Source organism: Stomoxys calcitrans, chromosome 1, assembly GCF_963082655.1.
Source record: "Stomoxys calcitrans chromosome 1, idStoCalc2.1, whole genome shotgun sequence".
NCBI classification, from domain to species: Eukaryota; Metazoa; Arthropoda; class Insecta; order Diptera; family Muscidae; genus Stomoxys; species Stomoxys calcitrans.
In genome coordinates, this window is record NC_081552.1 from 121,126,340 (window position 1) to 121,144,001 (window position 17,662).

The 17,662-nt window shown below is 38.7% G+C and overlaps 2 protein-coding genes across 6 annotated transcripts in view; one reads left to right on the top strand and one right to left on the bottom strand.

Moving 5' to 3' along the window:
• LOC106093497 (tyramine/octopamine receptor) overlaps positions 1-17,662 on the top strand; it is a 559,402-nt gene that overhangs the window by 58,032 nt on the left and 483,708 nt on the right. The window lies entirely within an intron of this gene.
• Positions 14,275-16,156, bottom strand: LOC131996832 (uncharacterized). Its single transcript, XM_059366886.1, has 2 exons — positions 14,489-16,156; positions 14,275-14,415 (listed from the first exon to the last, which is right to left on the bottom strand). The coding sequence occupies exons 1-2, from the start codon at positions 16,154-16,156 to the stop codon at positions 14,407-14,409; spliced, it is 1,677 nt and encodes a 558-aa protein (XP_059222869.1). The 3' UTR covers positions 14,275-14,406.

Sequence of the window (17,662 nt, forward strand, 5' to 3'; positions counted from 1 at the left end):
CTGTGTAAAATTTCAGCCAATTCGTATAAGAATTGCGCCCATTGGGGCTCACGAAGTAAAATAGAGAGAACGATTTATATGGGATCTGTATCGGGCTATAGACCGATTCAGACCATAATAAACACGTTTGTTGATGGTCATGAGAGGATCCATCGTACAAAATTTCAGGCATATCGCGACCTCTAGGGGTCAAGAAGTCAAGATCCCAGATCGGTTTATATGGTAGCTATATCAGGCTATGAACCGATTTGAACCTTATTTGACACAGTTGTTGAAAGTAAAAATAAAATACGTCATGCAAAATTTCAGCCAAATCGGATAGAATTGCGCCCTCTAGAAGCTCAAGAAGTCAAATCCCCAGATCTATTTATATGACAGCTATATCAGGTTATGAACCGATTTCAACCATACTTGGCACAGTTGTTGGATATCATAACGAAATACTTCGTGCAAAAATTCATTCAAATCGGATAAGAATTGTGCCCTCTAGAGGCTCAAGAAGTCAAGACCCAAGATCGGTTTATATGGCAGCTATATCAGGTTATGGACCGATTTAAACCATACTTGGCACAGTTGTTGGGTATCATAACAACACATGTCATGCGAAATTCCATTCCAATCGGATAAGAATTGCGCCCTCTAGAGGCTCAAGAAATCAAGACCCAAGATCGGTTTATATGGCAGCTACATCAGGTTATGATCCGATGTGAACCATACTTGGCACAGTTGTTGGACATCATAACAAAACACGTCGTGCAAAATTTCATTCTGATCGGATAAGAATTGCGCACGCTAGAAGCTCAAGAATTCAAATCCCCAGATCTGTTTATATGACAGCTATATCAGGTTATGAACCGATTTGAACCATACTTTGCACAGTTGTTGGATATCAAACGAAATACTTCGTGCAAAAATTCATTCAAATCGGATAAGAATTGCGCACTCTAGAGGCTCAAGAAGTCAAGACCCAAGATAGGTTTATACGGCAGCTACATCAGGTTATGATCCGATGTGAACCATACTTGGCACAGTTGTTGGATATCATGACAAAACACGTCGTGCACAATTTCATTCTGATCGGATAAGAATTGCGCACGCTAGAAGCTCAAGAATTCAAATCCCCAGATCTGTTTATATGACAGCTATATCAGGTTATGGACCGATTTGAACCATACTTGGCACAGTTGTTGGATATCATAATGAAATACTTCGTGCAAAAATTCATTGAAATCGGATAAGAATTGTGCCCTATAGAGGCTCAAGAAGTCAAGATCCAAGATCGGTTTATATGGCAGCTATATCAAAACATGGACCGATATGTCCCATTTACAATACCAACCGACCTACTGTAATAAGAAGTATTTGTGCAAAATTTCAAGCGGCTAGCTTTACTCCTTCGGAAGTTAGCGTGCTTTCGACAGACAGACGGACGGACATGGCTAGATCGACATAAAATGTTGATTTTATATGCGTGACCGAGACATGGTTCAGAAGCGACATGCCTGACGAATTGGCTAAGCTTGATGGTTACTATTTATACCGGGTTGATAGACAAGGACATGCAGGGGGTGTGGCCATATATGTTAGGAATGGTATTGCTTCTAGGATACGACTTGTTTCAGACCCGCAGGATAATATGGAATATATATTTATTTCAGTCGGAAGAGACAATAAAACGCTTTTGATCGGTAATGTCTATAGGCCGAATAAATTGGTTCGCACGGATGAACTGATGGAGAAAATACATGAGGTTTCTATGTCGTTCAATGAAATTATCATCACAGGTGATTTCAACTCGAATTTGCTTTTAGATAATAACTTGATTAGTGACTTTAATACATATGGCTTACATTCTGTTAATTCGGATACTCCAACTCATTATACAAATACATCTGAGACTCTATTGGATCTTTTTCTTGTTGGGTCAGTGGATAAGGTGCTGCTTTATGACCAACTTTCTGCTAGTTGTTTCTCCAGGCATGACATTATTTTCTTAAATTATAATTTTACTATGGAATACGAGGATAAAACTATTTGGTATAGAGACTTTAGACATGTAGACAACGAGAACTTACTGACGGATCTGCTCTCAGTGGAATGGAGTGCGATATACCACTACGTGGATGTGAACGAGAAAGTAAGATTTCTTGAAGAGAATGTGATCCGCCTCTACGAGAGATACGTGCCTTTGAAACGTAGGGTTGTCAAATCAAGGCAGCAGCCCTGGATAACCGGACGAGTGACTGAATTGATTTCTAAAAGAAATCGGGCTTACAGTAGGTGGAAGAGGTTCAGGACTGAAAGACTCCATGACGAATATAGAACACTCAGGAATCAGGTTGTAAAGGAGATCCGGGAGAACAAGATGTCGTTCTATGGTGAAAGGTACAACTCTGCTGTCACTTGCAGGCAAAAATGGGGCGTGATCAGAGACATTGGTATCGGAATTGGAAAGAAGACTGGCGAAGATGCGAATCTTTCCAAACCCGAACTTGATGATATGAACCGGCAATTTTTGGCCATTAATGTACCGTTTGCGCAAGGTAATGTTTACTTGGGCGGATTGCAGACTGACGTGAATGGCATTGACGAGCAATTCAGATTTCGACTTGTTGATCAATGTGACGTTCTGGAGTCAATTTTGAGGATAAAATCCAATGCCACAGGTGTCGATGGTATTGACCCTAACTTTCTGAAACCAATATTACCGAATCTTTTACCATTTATTACACATATATTTAACTATATACTTCTGTCATCGATCTTTCCCAGTGGCTGGAAGAGGGCAAAGGTTATTCCGGTACCTAAGTCCAATAATGATTTTAGACCAATTGCGATCTTGCCATTCTTGTCTAAGGCATTTGAGAATATTGTGTATGATCAGATAAATACATTTTTAAACAGGAATTTCCTTTTATCAGATAGGCAATCTGGGTTTCGTAAACGCCGTAGTTGCACGACTGCACTTATTGATGTAGTCGAAAATATTAGACGCAATATTAATGATAACCACGTAAGCTTTCTTGTCCTATTAGACCACTCTAAGGCATTCGATTCCGTGGATCACACGATATTGGCATCTAAACTTACAACCTTGTTTAATTTTGACGACACAGCAGTTCGGTTTATTGCATCATATCTGGACAGGCGCACACAGGCTGTTTACTCTAACGGTATGATGTCTGATTTCTTGGAGCTTACTCGTGGTATTCCTCAGGGTTCTGTGCTGGGACCACTATTATTTTCATTATATGTCAATGATATTGCAAGCATACCTGATGGATATGACATGCACATATACGCTGATGATGTGCAATTGTGTTTCTCTTGCAGGACGAGTGATACAAGGTCATATGTGGCGTGGATTAATTTGCAGTTAATTGCCATCAGTGATTGGGCAACCAAGAATGGCTTGAAGTTGAATCCTGATAAGACGAAGTGCATTGTTATCTCGAGAAAGTCTATAGATACATTGTCTTTGCCTAGGCTTGCCTTAGGTGACAAGACCATAGAGTATGTGCAGACTGCAAGGAATTTAGGGGTATTATTTGACAATACTCTGTCCTGGAATAGGCATATTGAGTTGGCTATAGGACAGATTTATGGTATGTTACGGACTCTTTGGTCTATTCACCAATATATTCCATTCAGTGTGCGTCACGCAATTGCTCATGCCTATTTACTACCTAAACTTTTGTATTGTTGTGAGATATACGCAGAATGTGACTACGTCCATAAGCGTAAATTAAAAGTAGTTTCGAATGACATTACACGATTTGTTTATAGTATCAGACGTGCGGATAGTATATCATCGGCTTCTAGACAGTTTTATGGGATGGAATTTGAAAATTTTTTGAAATTTCGTGCACTGACTTTCATGCATCGCTTAATTTATACACATGAACCCAAATATCTTTACGACCGGTTGGAAATCTCACGATCTTCTCGAACCAATTGCATGGTTCCACTGCAAAGTAACTACTTGGTATGTGACAGACAATTTTTTGTTTACACCATTCGTCTCTGGAACGCCCTCCCAATCAATTTAAGAAATAGTCCTAATGAAAAGAACTTTAAACTTAAGCTAAAACATCATCTCACTTAGGAAGTAATTTAATTTTGACCCTTTAAATATTAGCTCACATTTATTAATATATACATCAAATTACACTAATAATTATTTATCTTCTGTATAATTCTTTAATCATTAATTTCTTTGTTTATACTTAAATACCTATGTAATAGTATTATTTTTGTGAAACTATTAGTTATTGACATATATCGGATAGTACTGTAATTTATAAGTAATGCTTGTTGTACTATCATTACATTTTTATCAAATAAATAAATAAAAATAAAAAATCAAGAATATATATACTTTATGGGGTCTCAAACGAATATTTCGAGTAGTTACAAACAGAATGACGAAATTAGTATACCCCCATCTTATGGTGGAGGGTATAAAAAAAGCATCTGTGCCGAAACTGCCAGAAAAATATTAGATAGAGCTGGATTTCATGGAAGAGTTGTTCGAAGAAAGCCGTATATTTCAGTCATAAAGAGACAAAAGCGGATTGCATTCGCTAATACTTTCATCAATAAGCCTCCTGAATTCTGGAAACAAATTATTTTCTTCGACGAGAGCAAATTCTGTATTTTTGGCATTAAAGGTCGGCAAATAGTGTGGCGCAAGTCCGGGACTGAGCTGGAAAAACAAAATTTAGTTGGAACTGTGAAGCACGGTGGTGGTGGAGTTATGGTGTGAGGGTGTATGGCTGCTAGTGGAGTGGGTCAATTAGAATTTATTGAGCCCAAAATGGATAAATGGGGTTATCTTAATATTTTGAAAAAAAGAAATTTAAAACCAAGTGCTGCTAAACTAGGGTTAGCAACGACATTTTGGTTTCAACAAGATAACGACCCAAAGCATACATCGGAGATTGTTAGGCTTTGGCTTCTATATAACACTTCAAAAACACCACCCCAATCACCAGATCTCAACCCCATTGAGAATCTTTGGGATCTATTGAAGAAAAAAATTCATCAGCACGTTTTAACCAGCAAGGAGATGTTACGAAGTTCATGCAGGCAGAATGGGCGAAAATAACATCTGAGGAAACAGAGAAGTTGGTAAATTCCATGCCAAATAGACTAAGTGCAGTCCTTAAACAACGTGGCTATCCTATCATATATAAGGAATATGTTAATATGTTTTTATTTTGTGTTTAAATAACTCTTTTGTTTATTTTTAATTACTGAACGCAGACTTTGTGGTGCTTATATTTCATTGTTATCATATTTAAATCGCTCTAGAGTGAACCTGCTTAACCAAACTTAGAATTTTGTTTTTTAATGTTAGAGATATGAAGAAAAAATTAATGTAAAAGAGTTGATTTGATTTATAATTTTAATTTGTGTTCTTTAACCAATCATACAAGTTTGTCAGGTGAACGCAGACTTAATGGGCTATGTGTATATACCCGAGGTGGTGGGTGTCCCAAGTTCGGCCCGACCGAACTTAACGCGTTTTTACTTGTTTCAGTTTATTTTAATATTTTTTTCACAATTTTAACACTTTTCTTTGGGTTCTTATTTAAAGCTGCTGGGCGCCATCTACGTGCAATGTTTTTTGTCGTTCCGGCACAATACATTGTTTTTTTCTTAATTTTCAATGGTTCAATTCCCATCAATTTTACATACATCAAATTCTTACACTAGTATTTATCATATTTTTCCAGCCTTAGTTTTCTTGTTCATTTAATTTCAACTGTCCGAAATATATGACTTATGCAATTTTAAACACACAAAACAAAAATAAACAAAAGTGAGCCAATTTCGCCTTCCGTCTATTCTTTTCGGGAACTGGTTTTTGCCGGCTGCCGTAACTGAACTTCTTCTTCTCCTGGTTCCGATCATCGGCCAACAGCCAGTCTGCAATTCGAATTAGCCGGCGTGAGCGTGCAACTAACTCTCCACTGCTCACACAATTTGAATCCCAGAGCATGGGCAGACCAAATATAGGGTGTGGTGTGCCATTAACTTGTATGTGATTGAAATAAGAAAATCATAATATTTTTTCACAATCGTACATACAAACTGTTAGTATATAAGGAGAAATCTAACAAGTAAAAGCGTGCTAAGTTCGGCCGGGCCGAATCTTATATACCCTCCACCATGGATCGCATTTGTCGAGTTCTTTTCCCGGCATCTCTTCTTAGGCAAAAAAAGGATATAAGAAAAGAGTTGCTCTGTTATTAAAACGATATCAAGATATGGTCCGGTTCGGACCACAATTAAATTATATGTTGGAGACCTGTGTAAAATTTCAGCCAATTCGTATAAGAATTGCGCCGATTGGGGCTCACGAAGTAAAATAGAGAGAACGATTTATATGGGATCTGTATCGGGCTATAGACCGTTTCAGACCATAATAAACACGTTTGTTGATGGTCATGAGAGGATCCGTCGTACAAAATTTCAGGCATATCGGATAATAATTGCGACCTCTAGGGGTCAAGAAGTCAATATCCCAGATCGGTTTACATGACAGCTATATCAGGTTATTGACCGATTACAACCATACTTGGCACAGTTGTTGGATATCATAACGAAATACTTCGTGCAGAATTTCATTCCAATCGGATAAGAATTGCGCACCCTAGAGGCCCAAGAAGTCAAGCCCCAAGATCGGTTTATATGACAGCTATATCAGGTTATGGACCGATTTGAACCATACTTGGCATAGTTGTTGGATATCATAGCAAAACACGTCGTGCAGCTATATCAAAACATGAACCGGTATGGCCCATTTACAATACCAACCGACCTACACTAATAAGAAATATTTGTGCAAAATTTCAAGGGGCTAGCTTTACTCCTTCGGAAGTTAGCGTGCTTTCGACGGACAGACGGACGGACATGGCTAGATCGACATAAAATGTCGCGACGATCAAGAATATATAAACTTTATGGGGTCTCAGACGAATATTTCGAGTAGTTACAAACAGAATGACGAAATTAGTATACCCCCCATCTTATGGTGGAGGGTATAAAAAACACCCCTATGCCAATCCCAACATTGAAAGTATGTTAAAATTAAAACATTACCTTACGTACTTGCAGGCGAAAAATTCGACATACACAAACCGAAATCGATTCGATTTCGAGCGATTGCTGTTTGTCCGTCTGAATTATTGTTCGACATCCACAAGGCTGTAAGACGAATATTATCTTTAATACTCTTATACCAAATATTTCTGAATAAAACTATTTGTACCCTACACCACAAAGAGTATTATAACATAGTGAATTTGTTTGTAACACCCAAAAGAAAGAGAGATAGACCCATTGGAAATCACTTTCCGAATGAGCTATGTCCGGGTGTCTGTCCATATTAAATTGTGTACAATATACAGGTCGCAATTTCATCCGATTCTTCAAATTTGGCACAAGTATTTTATTGGACTTTGAGACGAAGCCTATCGAAATTGGAATAAATTGCTTCAGATGTGGATATAGCTCCCATTTATATGTTCGCCCGATTTGGACTAAAAATGCAATTATATCGTCATTTATTAACCGATTGTCACGAAATTTTGCACTAGGGATTCTCTTATAAGTCTTGACCATTACTGGTGAATTTTATAGCAAACGTTTCAGGTTTAGATATAGCTTCCATATATATGTTCGTTCGATTTGGGCTTACTCTGCTTTGTCCCATAAGCCAAACTCAGACTAGCCTTTCAAGCGCCTCGATCTTTCGAGATGCCTCCCGGCACTCGATCTTTCCATCGGGAATTTGGCGTCCCGGTTTGCGTGTACCACCGTGTTTACCTTTAAACGTCTTCCACAAGTACCCATGCCTTAGACCCATATAACAACACGGTTAGTATCAGTGTCTTGTATAGTGTAATCTTGGTCTGTCGAGAGGTGGCCTTGTTTCCAAACTGCCGCCTGTATTATTCATCGCTTTATTTCAATTTGGTGTCATTCGTTTCGGTTACGGCGGTGCCGAGGTAGATAAAGATTAAGATTATCTCCAAGTTGTGGTTCCCAAATTTCTCCATTCTCATTTTCAAGGTTTGTGCCTGTTGGGGCGAAGATCATAAAATTTAAAAATTTTTGTTTGTTTCTCTTTCCAGGCGAGCTCAATGATCGGAGATTTTCTTTTTGCAAATGGAAAAGGAATGCCAGATGTCGCAACACACACCAACCACTATGGGACGCGTTTCGTCTTTGGTTAGAAGACTTTTCAACCGTATTAGGTGTGATGGCTTCTTTATCCGATCGGTTGTACAGGGCGATTTGGGAGTTGATACCATCCATTTCGTCTTAACTCCATTTACTGCCAGACCCATTTTCACTGACTCTCTTTCGGTTCTTTCAAAGGCTGCAGTTACTACCTCCGGTAACAGACCTATGATGTACAAAGATGTCGTCGGTGTAGGCGGGTAGCATGTGTTCTCTTGTGATTAGTGTGCCATATCTATTCACATCAGCATCTCCTATAATCTTCTCAAGCAGGATATTAAAGCGATCACACGATAGGCTGCCTTCTTGTCGGAAACCTCGTTTGGTATTGAATGGCCTTTCCTAATCTTACTGGGGAACGTGTATCAAGCAAGTGTCTTCCTGCAGAGTCTTAGTAATATGGCAGGTATACCAAACTCAGATATGGCTTGAAATACCTTTGAACGTATATTGCTGTCGAAAGCGGCTTTGTAGTCAACAATGAGATGATAGGTTTTTTTTCTTCTTGGGTCCTTCCCAGGGTTTGCCGTAGTGTGAATATCTGATCTATGGTGGATTTACCAGGTCCAAAGCGGCATTGATAGGGGTCAATTATGTCATTGACATTGGGTTTTAATCTTTTTCATAGTACGCTCGAGAGTATTGTCTATGCGATGGGGAGGAGACTTATTCCTCTGTAGATGTCTCATTCTGTCTAGTCTTCTTTTCTTGTGCACGGGACATAGTATGCTGAGGTTCTAATCATCGGATATGCGTTCTTTTAGCTAGATTGCGCAGACAAGCTGATGCATACGCCTTATCAGCGTGCCGCCACCGGTCTTAAATAGTTCAGCGGGCAACCCGTCGAGTCGGGTCACAGCTACATACTTGGGCCTCATTCTGACTAGGAGGTAAATATTATATACCATCATCAGGGATTGGTTCTGCGGAATCCTCTTCGCCGCCATCGTCGGACACTAGCAGTTGGGTAAAATATCATCCGCAGGAGGATGTGCCTGTACTAAAAGCCATCGGTTTGACCTTTGATTCTTTGGTACAATTTCCGGAATTAATACTGACTCCTGTACATCTCAACTCGCTAACACTCACTTCTTCTTTTTGTGGAATGGACGTGTCTCCTCTCCCCTTTTGTCCCTATACCTCTCCTTCATCTGGCGCTTTGTTACTGATTGCAGGGTTGCTCTGGTCGTGCCATAGGATTCTTGGGGGAGGTTTCCGGTACCCATGTACAGATTTGGCGGCATTTTCAATGGAGTGGGCAACGGTTTACCACTGCGTCGTTATATCATCGGGACGAGGAGTGCTTTTATTAAGAAGTTGGGACAGTCGAGTGGAGTATTCCTTTGCCATCTGTTGTGTTTGCAGCTTTTCCATGTCCAGCTTTCGTGCAGTGTCAGATCGTACTTCCATCTATTATAACATAATCAATTTGGTTTCTTGTGTTTTGGTCGGTCGACAACCATGTGGCCGTGTGAAGCCTTCCATGTTGAAATCTGGTGCTGCATACTACCATGTTCTTTGCCGCGGCGAAATCTAGTAGCCTCAATGCATTGTGGGAAGTTTCTTCGTGCAGTCTAAATTTTCCGACTGTTGGACCAAAGGTACTTGCTTTCCCTATCTTTGCATTAAAATCCCTCAGAACTATTTTAATATCATGGGCGGTGCAGCGGTCATATTCTCTCTCTAGGCGCTAATAGAAAGTATCCTTGATCTGCTCGTCCTTGTCTTCTGTCGGGGCATGGGCAAAGATGTTGAAGAATTTGGCTTTTATGCGGATTGTGGCTAGCCTCTCATCCACCGCAATAAAGCTGCAGACAAGGTGTTTCAGTCTCATAATAACAAGAAATCCACATCTATGCCTTATGTTGTGGCAGCTATGCTATAGCTCCGTATTTAAGTAAGAGTCAGTGCCACCTGACCCATCTAGAAATCGCTGACAGTCCGCGGCCCCATTTACAGCTACTCCACATAAAAACGAAGCTTTCCACTATCTGCAACTTGTGGAAGATCCCGGTAGCTCTTAGCTAAGGTTCCCGTGATAACGATGAGCACCACACAAGGGCTCTAAGTTCCAGCCTATGGTGCTCATAGTTATCCCATGTCGGCCGGCCGACTTGGAAAAGAATCGCAATAATTTTGTCTTTTGATAACGGATTCACACGAAAATTGGTGCTATTGCTATTGAATTTAAAAGAAATCGGTTGAGATTTAGCTGCCATAAATATTTTCGTCGAATTTTGAATAATACTCAATAATTTAGTAATTTGTTAGCCGATCTTCACAAAAAATGACACTAAGGATTCTCTTATAACTCTTCTGATGACTGATGAATTTGAAAGATATTTGTTCAGTTTTAGATATAGCTCTCATATATATGCACCTCCCGATTTTCACTTTTAGGCCTTTACTAACGCATTTATCAATCGATCCCCTCAAAAATTTGAACAACGATTTACTTTATGGCTCCTTCAATATGTACGGATTTTAATTAAAATTCTTCATATAAATTTTGAGCAAATTTTAAATTCGACGACTTAGCCTGCATGTCCAATGTCGCCTGCCCTTACTTCCCTCACCAATTAACGTAACTAAAATAATAGTAACTGAACCGTACATAAAAATTCCGCAAATCACTTTGCCCAAAGATCGAAGAAGCGTATTATGACGGCGATCATTGAATTGTAGCCTAGCCGTTGAGTGCAGTAGACGGGATTTCATTTTGCTCCTCAAAAAAAAAAAAAAAAAAAAAAAAAAAAATATATATATATATATATATATATATATATATATATATATATATATATATATATATATATATATATATATATATATATATATATATATATATATATATATATATATATATATATTGTAAAGCTTCTGTCAACAAACTGACTCTTTTTATTACATTTTTCAAACAAACAACATTAAAGGAACAAGCTAGTCTACTTAGTTTCTTCAAACGTTTCTTATAAATACGAGTATAACAAGTTATCATATTACAGTTCGGCCAACCTGACAATATGATTGCCCACAATCATGATATAAAAATTGTGTATATTATATATGTAAGTGTGACCAATAACATAAATCTATAACCTAGGTGTCAACCATTTCCGAAGTCGCTTTGCTTCAATTATACCCTTATATGGGATCTGTGTCAGTTGACAATTGTCAACATCTCTCACAACGTAGCGATCATTATCTAATACTTTTTCAATAATGTAGGGACCACGATATTTTTCACAAAATTTCTTTTTCTTCCCAACTGTATTGTCAATATTCATAATAACAACATAATCACCCTCATCGTAACGTTTTGCCGGTTCATGATGTTTGGAAAAGTATAATTCGTTGTTGTTCTGAGATCGCTGTATAGAATTCAATGCCTTAACCCTCATATCCCTCAAATTTAGTTTCTCCTCATTACTCATTTTCTTATCTAGATATTCCGACAGCTTATCTACCACCACCCCTCGTTGATTCGTTCCAAAGAGTAACTTCGCTGGGGTTTCCTTTGTAGAACTGTGAACACAGTTATTGATAGCATATTCCACCTGGGACAATTTCAATGACCAATCGGAATGATCTATTGGGTCACTCAATTTGCTCAACATGGACTTAATAATACGATTTACACGCTCAACCTGCCCATTTGCTTGTGGAGAGGCAACCGCCACCTTAACATGATTAATATTATTTTTCAAAATGAATTCAGAAAACTCCAATGACGTAAAACATGATCCTCTGTCCGAGATTAGGCGTCTTGGTCTACTGTAATAACTAAAATACTTTTCGAGAGAACAACAAACCTCCTTAGTGCTCGTCGAATTTACAGGATAAAGTCGAACAAATTTTGTAAAAGAATCAACTACCACTAAAATGTGTTTTCTTTTCGATTTTAATGATGGAAGTGGTCCGAAGTGATCCACGTGTATCGTATCGAATGGCTCCGCCACCTTTGGAATGCTGTACATGTTCTGTTGGTTTATTCTAGCTGGAGCAGCATAAATGATACATTTTATATAATTCTTAATGAAGCTATCTATCTTATTGCGCATGTCTGGGAACCAAAAATTCTCTCTAATCTTATAATAACATTTATCTGTCCCCAGGTGTCCAAGCTTCTCATGTATCATTCTTATCACATTATCTTCCATTTCCTTTGGGACATATAAACAAACGGTTGCACCCACTTTCTTAAATAAGAGACCGTCTATTAGGTCAAAATCACATATCTCTTCCTTTTCCAAACGTTTACATAAGTCCTTAATAACAGGATCTCTAGCTTGGGTCAGTTGAATTTGGACATCGAGTTGATTCGAATCTACAGAGCAAATCATGTTACATCCCACATGAGGGGATATTTCCTTTTCTATACATCTGCTTAACATATCCACATGACCCATAGAAGAACCCTTCCTGTGTTTGATAGAATAGTCATAGTTCTCTAGTTCCAATGCCCAGCGGGATATCCGAGGATTAACTTGTCTCTTGTTCAAGGTCATTGTAAGTGAATTGCAATCTGTGACTATGGTAAAATGTAATCCTTCTAAATACACACGAAACCGGCGCAACGCGTAAATAATTGCGAGTGTTTCCAGTTCGAAGCTATGATATCTCGATTCTGCATTGGTTGTAGCCTTTGAAAAAAATGCTACGGGGTGGAACTTTTTACCATCCTGACGCTGCATCAATATTGCTCCGAATCCATGAGAACTTGCATCACAATGTAACTCCGTATCGCTTTTAGGGTTATAGATAGCTAATACTGGGGCCCGAAGTAAACGAGACTTTAATTCACTAAAGGCCTTTACACATTCTTCAGAGAAAACGAATTTTTTCTCTTTACGAAGCAAATCTAACAATGGCCTTGCAATATTTGAGAATGACGGAACGAATTTCCTAAAGTAGGAAAACAACCCAAGACAAGTTTGTAATTCCCTATGATTCCTTGGCATTGGTATTTGTTTCACAGCTCGCAAGTGATTTTCTGTCGGCCGTATACCTTTTGGGCTGATTAAGTATCCTAAATACTCTAAACTCTGATAACCAAATTTACATTTAGTTAACTTGATACGTAATCCGTACTCAAAAGCACGTCCAAGTACAACCGCCAATGTCTGAACATGAGAATCGAAATCAGAGGATGCAATCAATATGTCATCCATATATATAACCACTCTATGGTCCTCTATTAAGTCGCGAAATATACCATTTATAAAGCGTTGAAAGTTTGCTGGAGCATTCTTTAAACCAAATGGCATCTTCAAATACTCGTACTGTCCAAATGGGGTTACAAATAAGTGTATGGAATTGAATCATTATGCATTTCTATGTTGAAAAATCCATCCTTCAAATCCATGAGGCCAAACCATTTTTTGCCTGATATGCTCTCAATACAGTCCTCGATGAGGGGTAAAGGAAAGTTATCCCTAATAGTCTTTTTGTTTAACGCTCGATAATCGACACACATCCGCGTTTCCCCTGTCTTTTTTTTTTACCAACACAATTGCTGACGTGTATGGAGAATTGCTGTAACGTATTATTTTCCTTTCTAACAAATCACTAACAATCTTCTGCGTTTCCTCACGATCACGAACCGACAATCTACGGGGAGAGCAGTGTATTGGAATATCATCAGATAATTTAATCTGCATCCTATAATCAGATGACTTTTTATCAATTCCCTTTGGAGTTATATAACGATTATGAATAAGATCTTCTAAAGTCTTCTTCTGGAATGAATTTAACAAAGGATTTAGATCAATATCGTCCGTACGTATCACTTGGGAATTCACAGGACTATCATAAGAATTGCTTATCGTAGATGGTGTAGACACCGAGGTTATATTATTATTGTCATTTATTTTTCTTGTGGATTCAAATACTTCTATATCATTCGTAGTTTCCTTGACTTGAAGTAATTTTACATTAAATGCATGCATAAAGTTCCGTCCAAGAATCATTGGAACATGAATGCTCTCGTTCGGAACAACAAGTAATTCTATTTGTCTAGACGATTTTTTAAATTTTATTAAACAAGAAATATTTCCATATATTTTCAAAGGGGAATTGCCAACTCCAACATACGAAGTTGGTATTAAATTCTTCGAACGTATCACACCAGTCGGTAATAAAGACATCTTAACCAAACTAATTGAGCTACCGGAATCGATCAAGCACGAAATATTCGCAGAATTAGTATATTTGTATATTTAGTATATTTATAGTATACCATTTGTGTTGTGTCTACAATACCATTACTACAAAATATGGGAGCAGTAACATTCATCCTTTTAGGACAATCCTTGTAAAAATGTCCCATTTGGAAACAATGGAAACAAGATCCCGGTGGACGTCGAGGCTTATTGCAGGTGTTCTTCATATGTCCAAATTGAGAGCAATTGAAACATCGTATGCCTTTAGTATTGTCACGGCCTTCTTTATGAGTACTGACTGTTTTTGACCTGCGTTTCTCGTATCTATCTATTCCATGCATCAATTCTTGTAATGAGTTTGATCCGTATAGAATGGATATGTTGTTGGTTTTATCTTCCATTCCGTCTATTATAATGTCAACCAGTTCTTGCTCGTTGATTTCGCCTTCTGCTGCAATAGTTTGCATTGCTACTATATAGGCAATACACGGCTCTGTTGGCTTCAACTTGCGCAAACGCAATTTTTGATAAACTTCTTCTTGCGTTACCGTTCTCTTGAAAATGTCTATGAGCGATTTCTTCAACTCCTTATATTCTTTGTAATTTGAATTTTCCATGAACTCTCGCGCAGTTCCAACCAGCAAATATCTTAAGCACATATATTTTTCTTGGTCAGTCATATTTATAGTGTAGCTTTCAAAAGAGTTTATCCATTTTTCAATATTTCGTCCATCATTCCCAGAAAATTTCGGAACCATCATAGAGAGCTCGTCATAATTGATATTTGTAGAAACCTTTTTTCCACCGTTTTCTAAAGATTCAATTTGGTTTCGAAGAGCCAACATTTCTTGCTTCAATCTCAAAACTCTAATTTCACTCTCTAGTTCATCAGCTTCACGGGATAAAACGCTTGAACGAATGAAAGGGTCTGTTACCTGTGATGGAACAGAAGGTCTAGAAAATTGTCCTCGAAGTAAGTTTGCAGGAACGGAAACTGAGGAATAATTGACGGAGGGTACGGAAGAAACAACACAAGAAGATACGGAAGGAGGTACGGAAGTTTGTGTTTGCGGAAGAACATCACAGGACACGCCAATTGCTCTATTGTTAAAAGCGACACCCAATGTATTTGTATTCATTAAATCGGAAATAACTGATGAAGTCCGGGCGGCAGAAACAGAAGCAGCAGTCCCTGAAGTACCAGGAAATTGTCTTTGAACTGTATTTACAGGAACGGAAGCAGAAGAATTATAGACGGAAGGTACGGAAGAAATTACGGAAGGAGGCACTGAAGTCTGTGTTTGCCGAAGATTTGCACAGGATACGCCAATTTCGCTGTTATTAAAAGCGACACTCAATATATTTCTAGATATTAAATCGGTTGAAGTCCGTGCGGCAGAAAAACAAGCGGCAGTTCCAAGAACCAATTCAGTTTGATTTGTGGACTCACCATTACATTGAAATGACTGAAGCAAATTTTCAGGATCGGCAGTTGCGGAATTAATAACGGGAGTTTCATTCAAAGTATTGGATGACATTGTAGTGACAGTTACAGATGAATTCCCAGCAGAATCAGAAGAAACCACATTTCCAGAAGGCAATTCAGTCTGCTTTGATGGACCACCGTTAACTTGCAAAGAATCATATAATGTTCTCAATTGTGCAATTGACGCTGTTTCTGGAAATTCCACATTTGAAGCTTTCAAAGCTGAAAGAATTCTTTCTCGAGTAGGACGTGAATCCATATTTAAAAAAAAAATTTTTTTTTTTTTTTTTTGAGTCTTCTTTTTTTTATTTATTATTTTTTTTTGGGAACCCCACACCTGAATTGTAAAGCTTCTGTCAACAAACTGACTCTTTTTATTATATTTTTCAAACAAACAACATTAAAGGAACAAGCTAGTCTACTTAGTTTCATCAAAAGTTTCTTATAAATACGAGTATAACAAGTTATCATATTACAATATATATATATATATATATATATATATATATATATATATATATATATATATATATATATATATATATATATATATATATATATATATATATATATATATATATATATATATCTCGGAATAGGTACTACCTTTAACGAAAAAATGTAAAAGATTTTTCCTGCGGTGGTGGTGTCAGACCGAGGGTGTTGTCCTCCCCTCCTATGGGAGTGGGAACCATGGCACATGTAGTCGAGAGTAATGCTTCAAGCACACGGACAAACCAGAGGGATACACAGTTCGTCCCCCGCCTTTAAGTAAAGGTGGTGTTTCACACTCAGATTCAGACAGCGACGGTGTCAGAATCCGAGTGAGACGGTGAAACAGTCATCGCAGCCGAATCGAGAGATGAGGTCATCGGGGTGACGGCAGAAGTGAGCGATGGCTTTGCTAAGCTCAAAAGCGCACCGAAAAAGCGATCCGGTGCATGACGAAGGATACAGAGGAGTATGTACCGACAGCGCAATCAGGCGAAAGCGAAGCATGCTGGAAGGGATAGAATTGACATTCCAATCACTCTTACGGAAGATGGAAAAAGAATCGGATCTCCCGAAGAGCATAGCCCTGCTAAAATGCTGAAGAAGAAAAAGAGCTCCCGCTTTCAAAGTCGGAACAGGCACGAAGGAAGCGCGCACGGCCACTGACCCTTCATCGAGGACTGTGACTTCCAATAGGAGGCCATAGCCATCACGAAAGGGGAAGATGGTCGCTGAGAATGGTAAGGAGCCACCATTCCACGCTAGAGTGGCAAGGAAGCACAACAGAGATGAGCCGACTTATGCAGTCATCAATATCGGCTGTGCATCCGGTAGGATTCCACCAAATCATCAGTCCCGAGGATCTGGTTAACAATCGGATTTTCAAACATGTGTGGAACTTTGTAAAGGGCCGACCCATACAAATAATGAGCTGTGGGTACAGAGGGAACATCTTTACGCTAAATTGATACCGTAAAACAGCTCGTCAGAGGTATTCTCGCTCCCTGGGTGAAACGCATGTTGGGATTCATGGGCAAGCAAAACGAAGGTTTGGTCGCAGACAAGTGGAGGTCTTCCACAGGGAGGGGAAGGTGGAAGGCACTCTCTCCCTATGGTTGGCATTAATCAAATCTCCATGACGAGTTTGGCTAAGACTAAAGGCATGGCCTACTACGGGCGCAAAGATTGGGAAGACTAGGATAGGCAGAAATTCTCATTTTAAACATCAGGCCGTGAAGTTGCGGGTGAATCAACATCGTCCAACGAACAGGAG

What these genes read in the sequence shown, in the direction of transcription:
- LOC131996832 (XM_059366886.1), bottom strand. Translation starts at nt 16,156, where the DNA reads ATGGATTCACGTCCTACTCGAGAAAGAATTCTTTCAGCTTTGAAAGCT.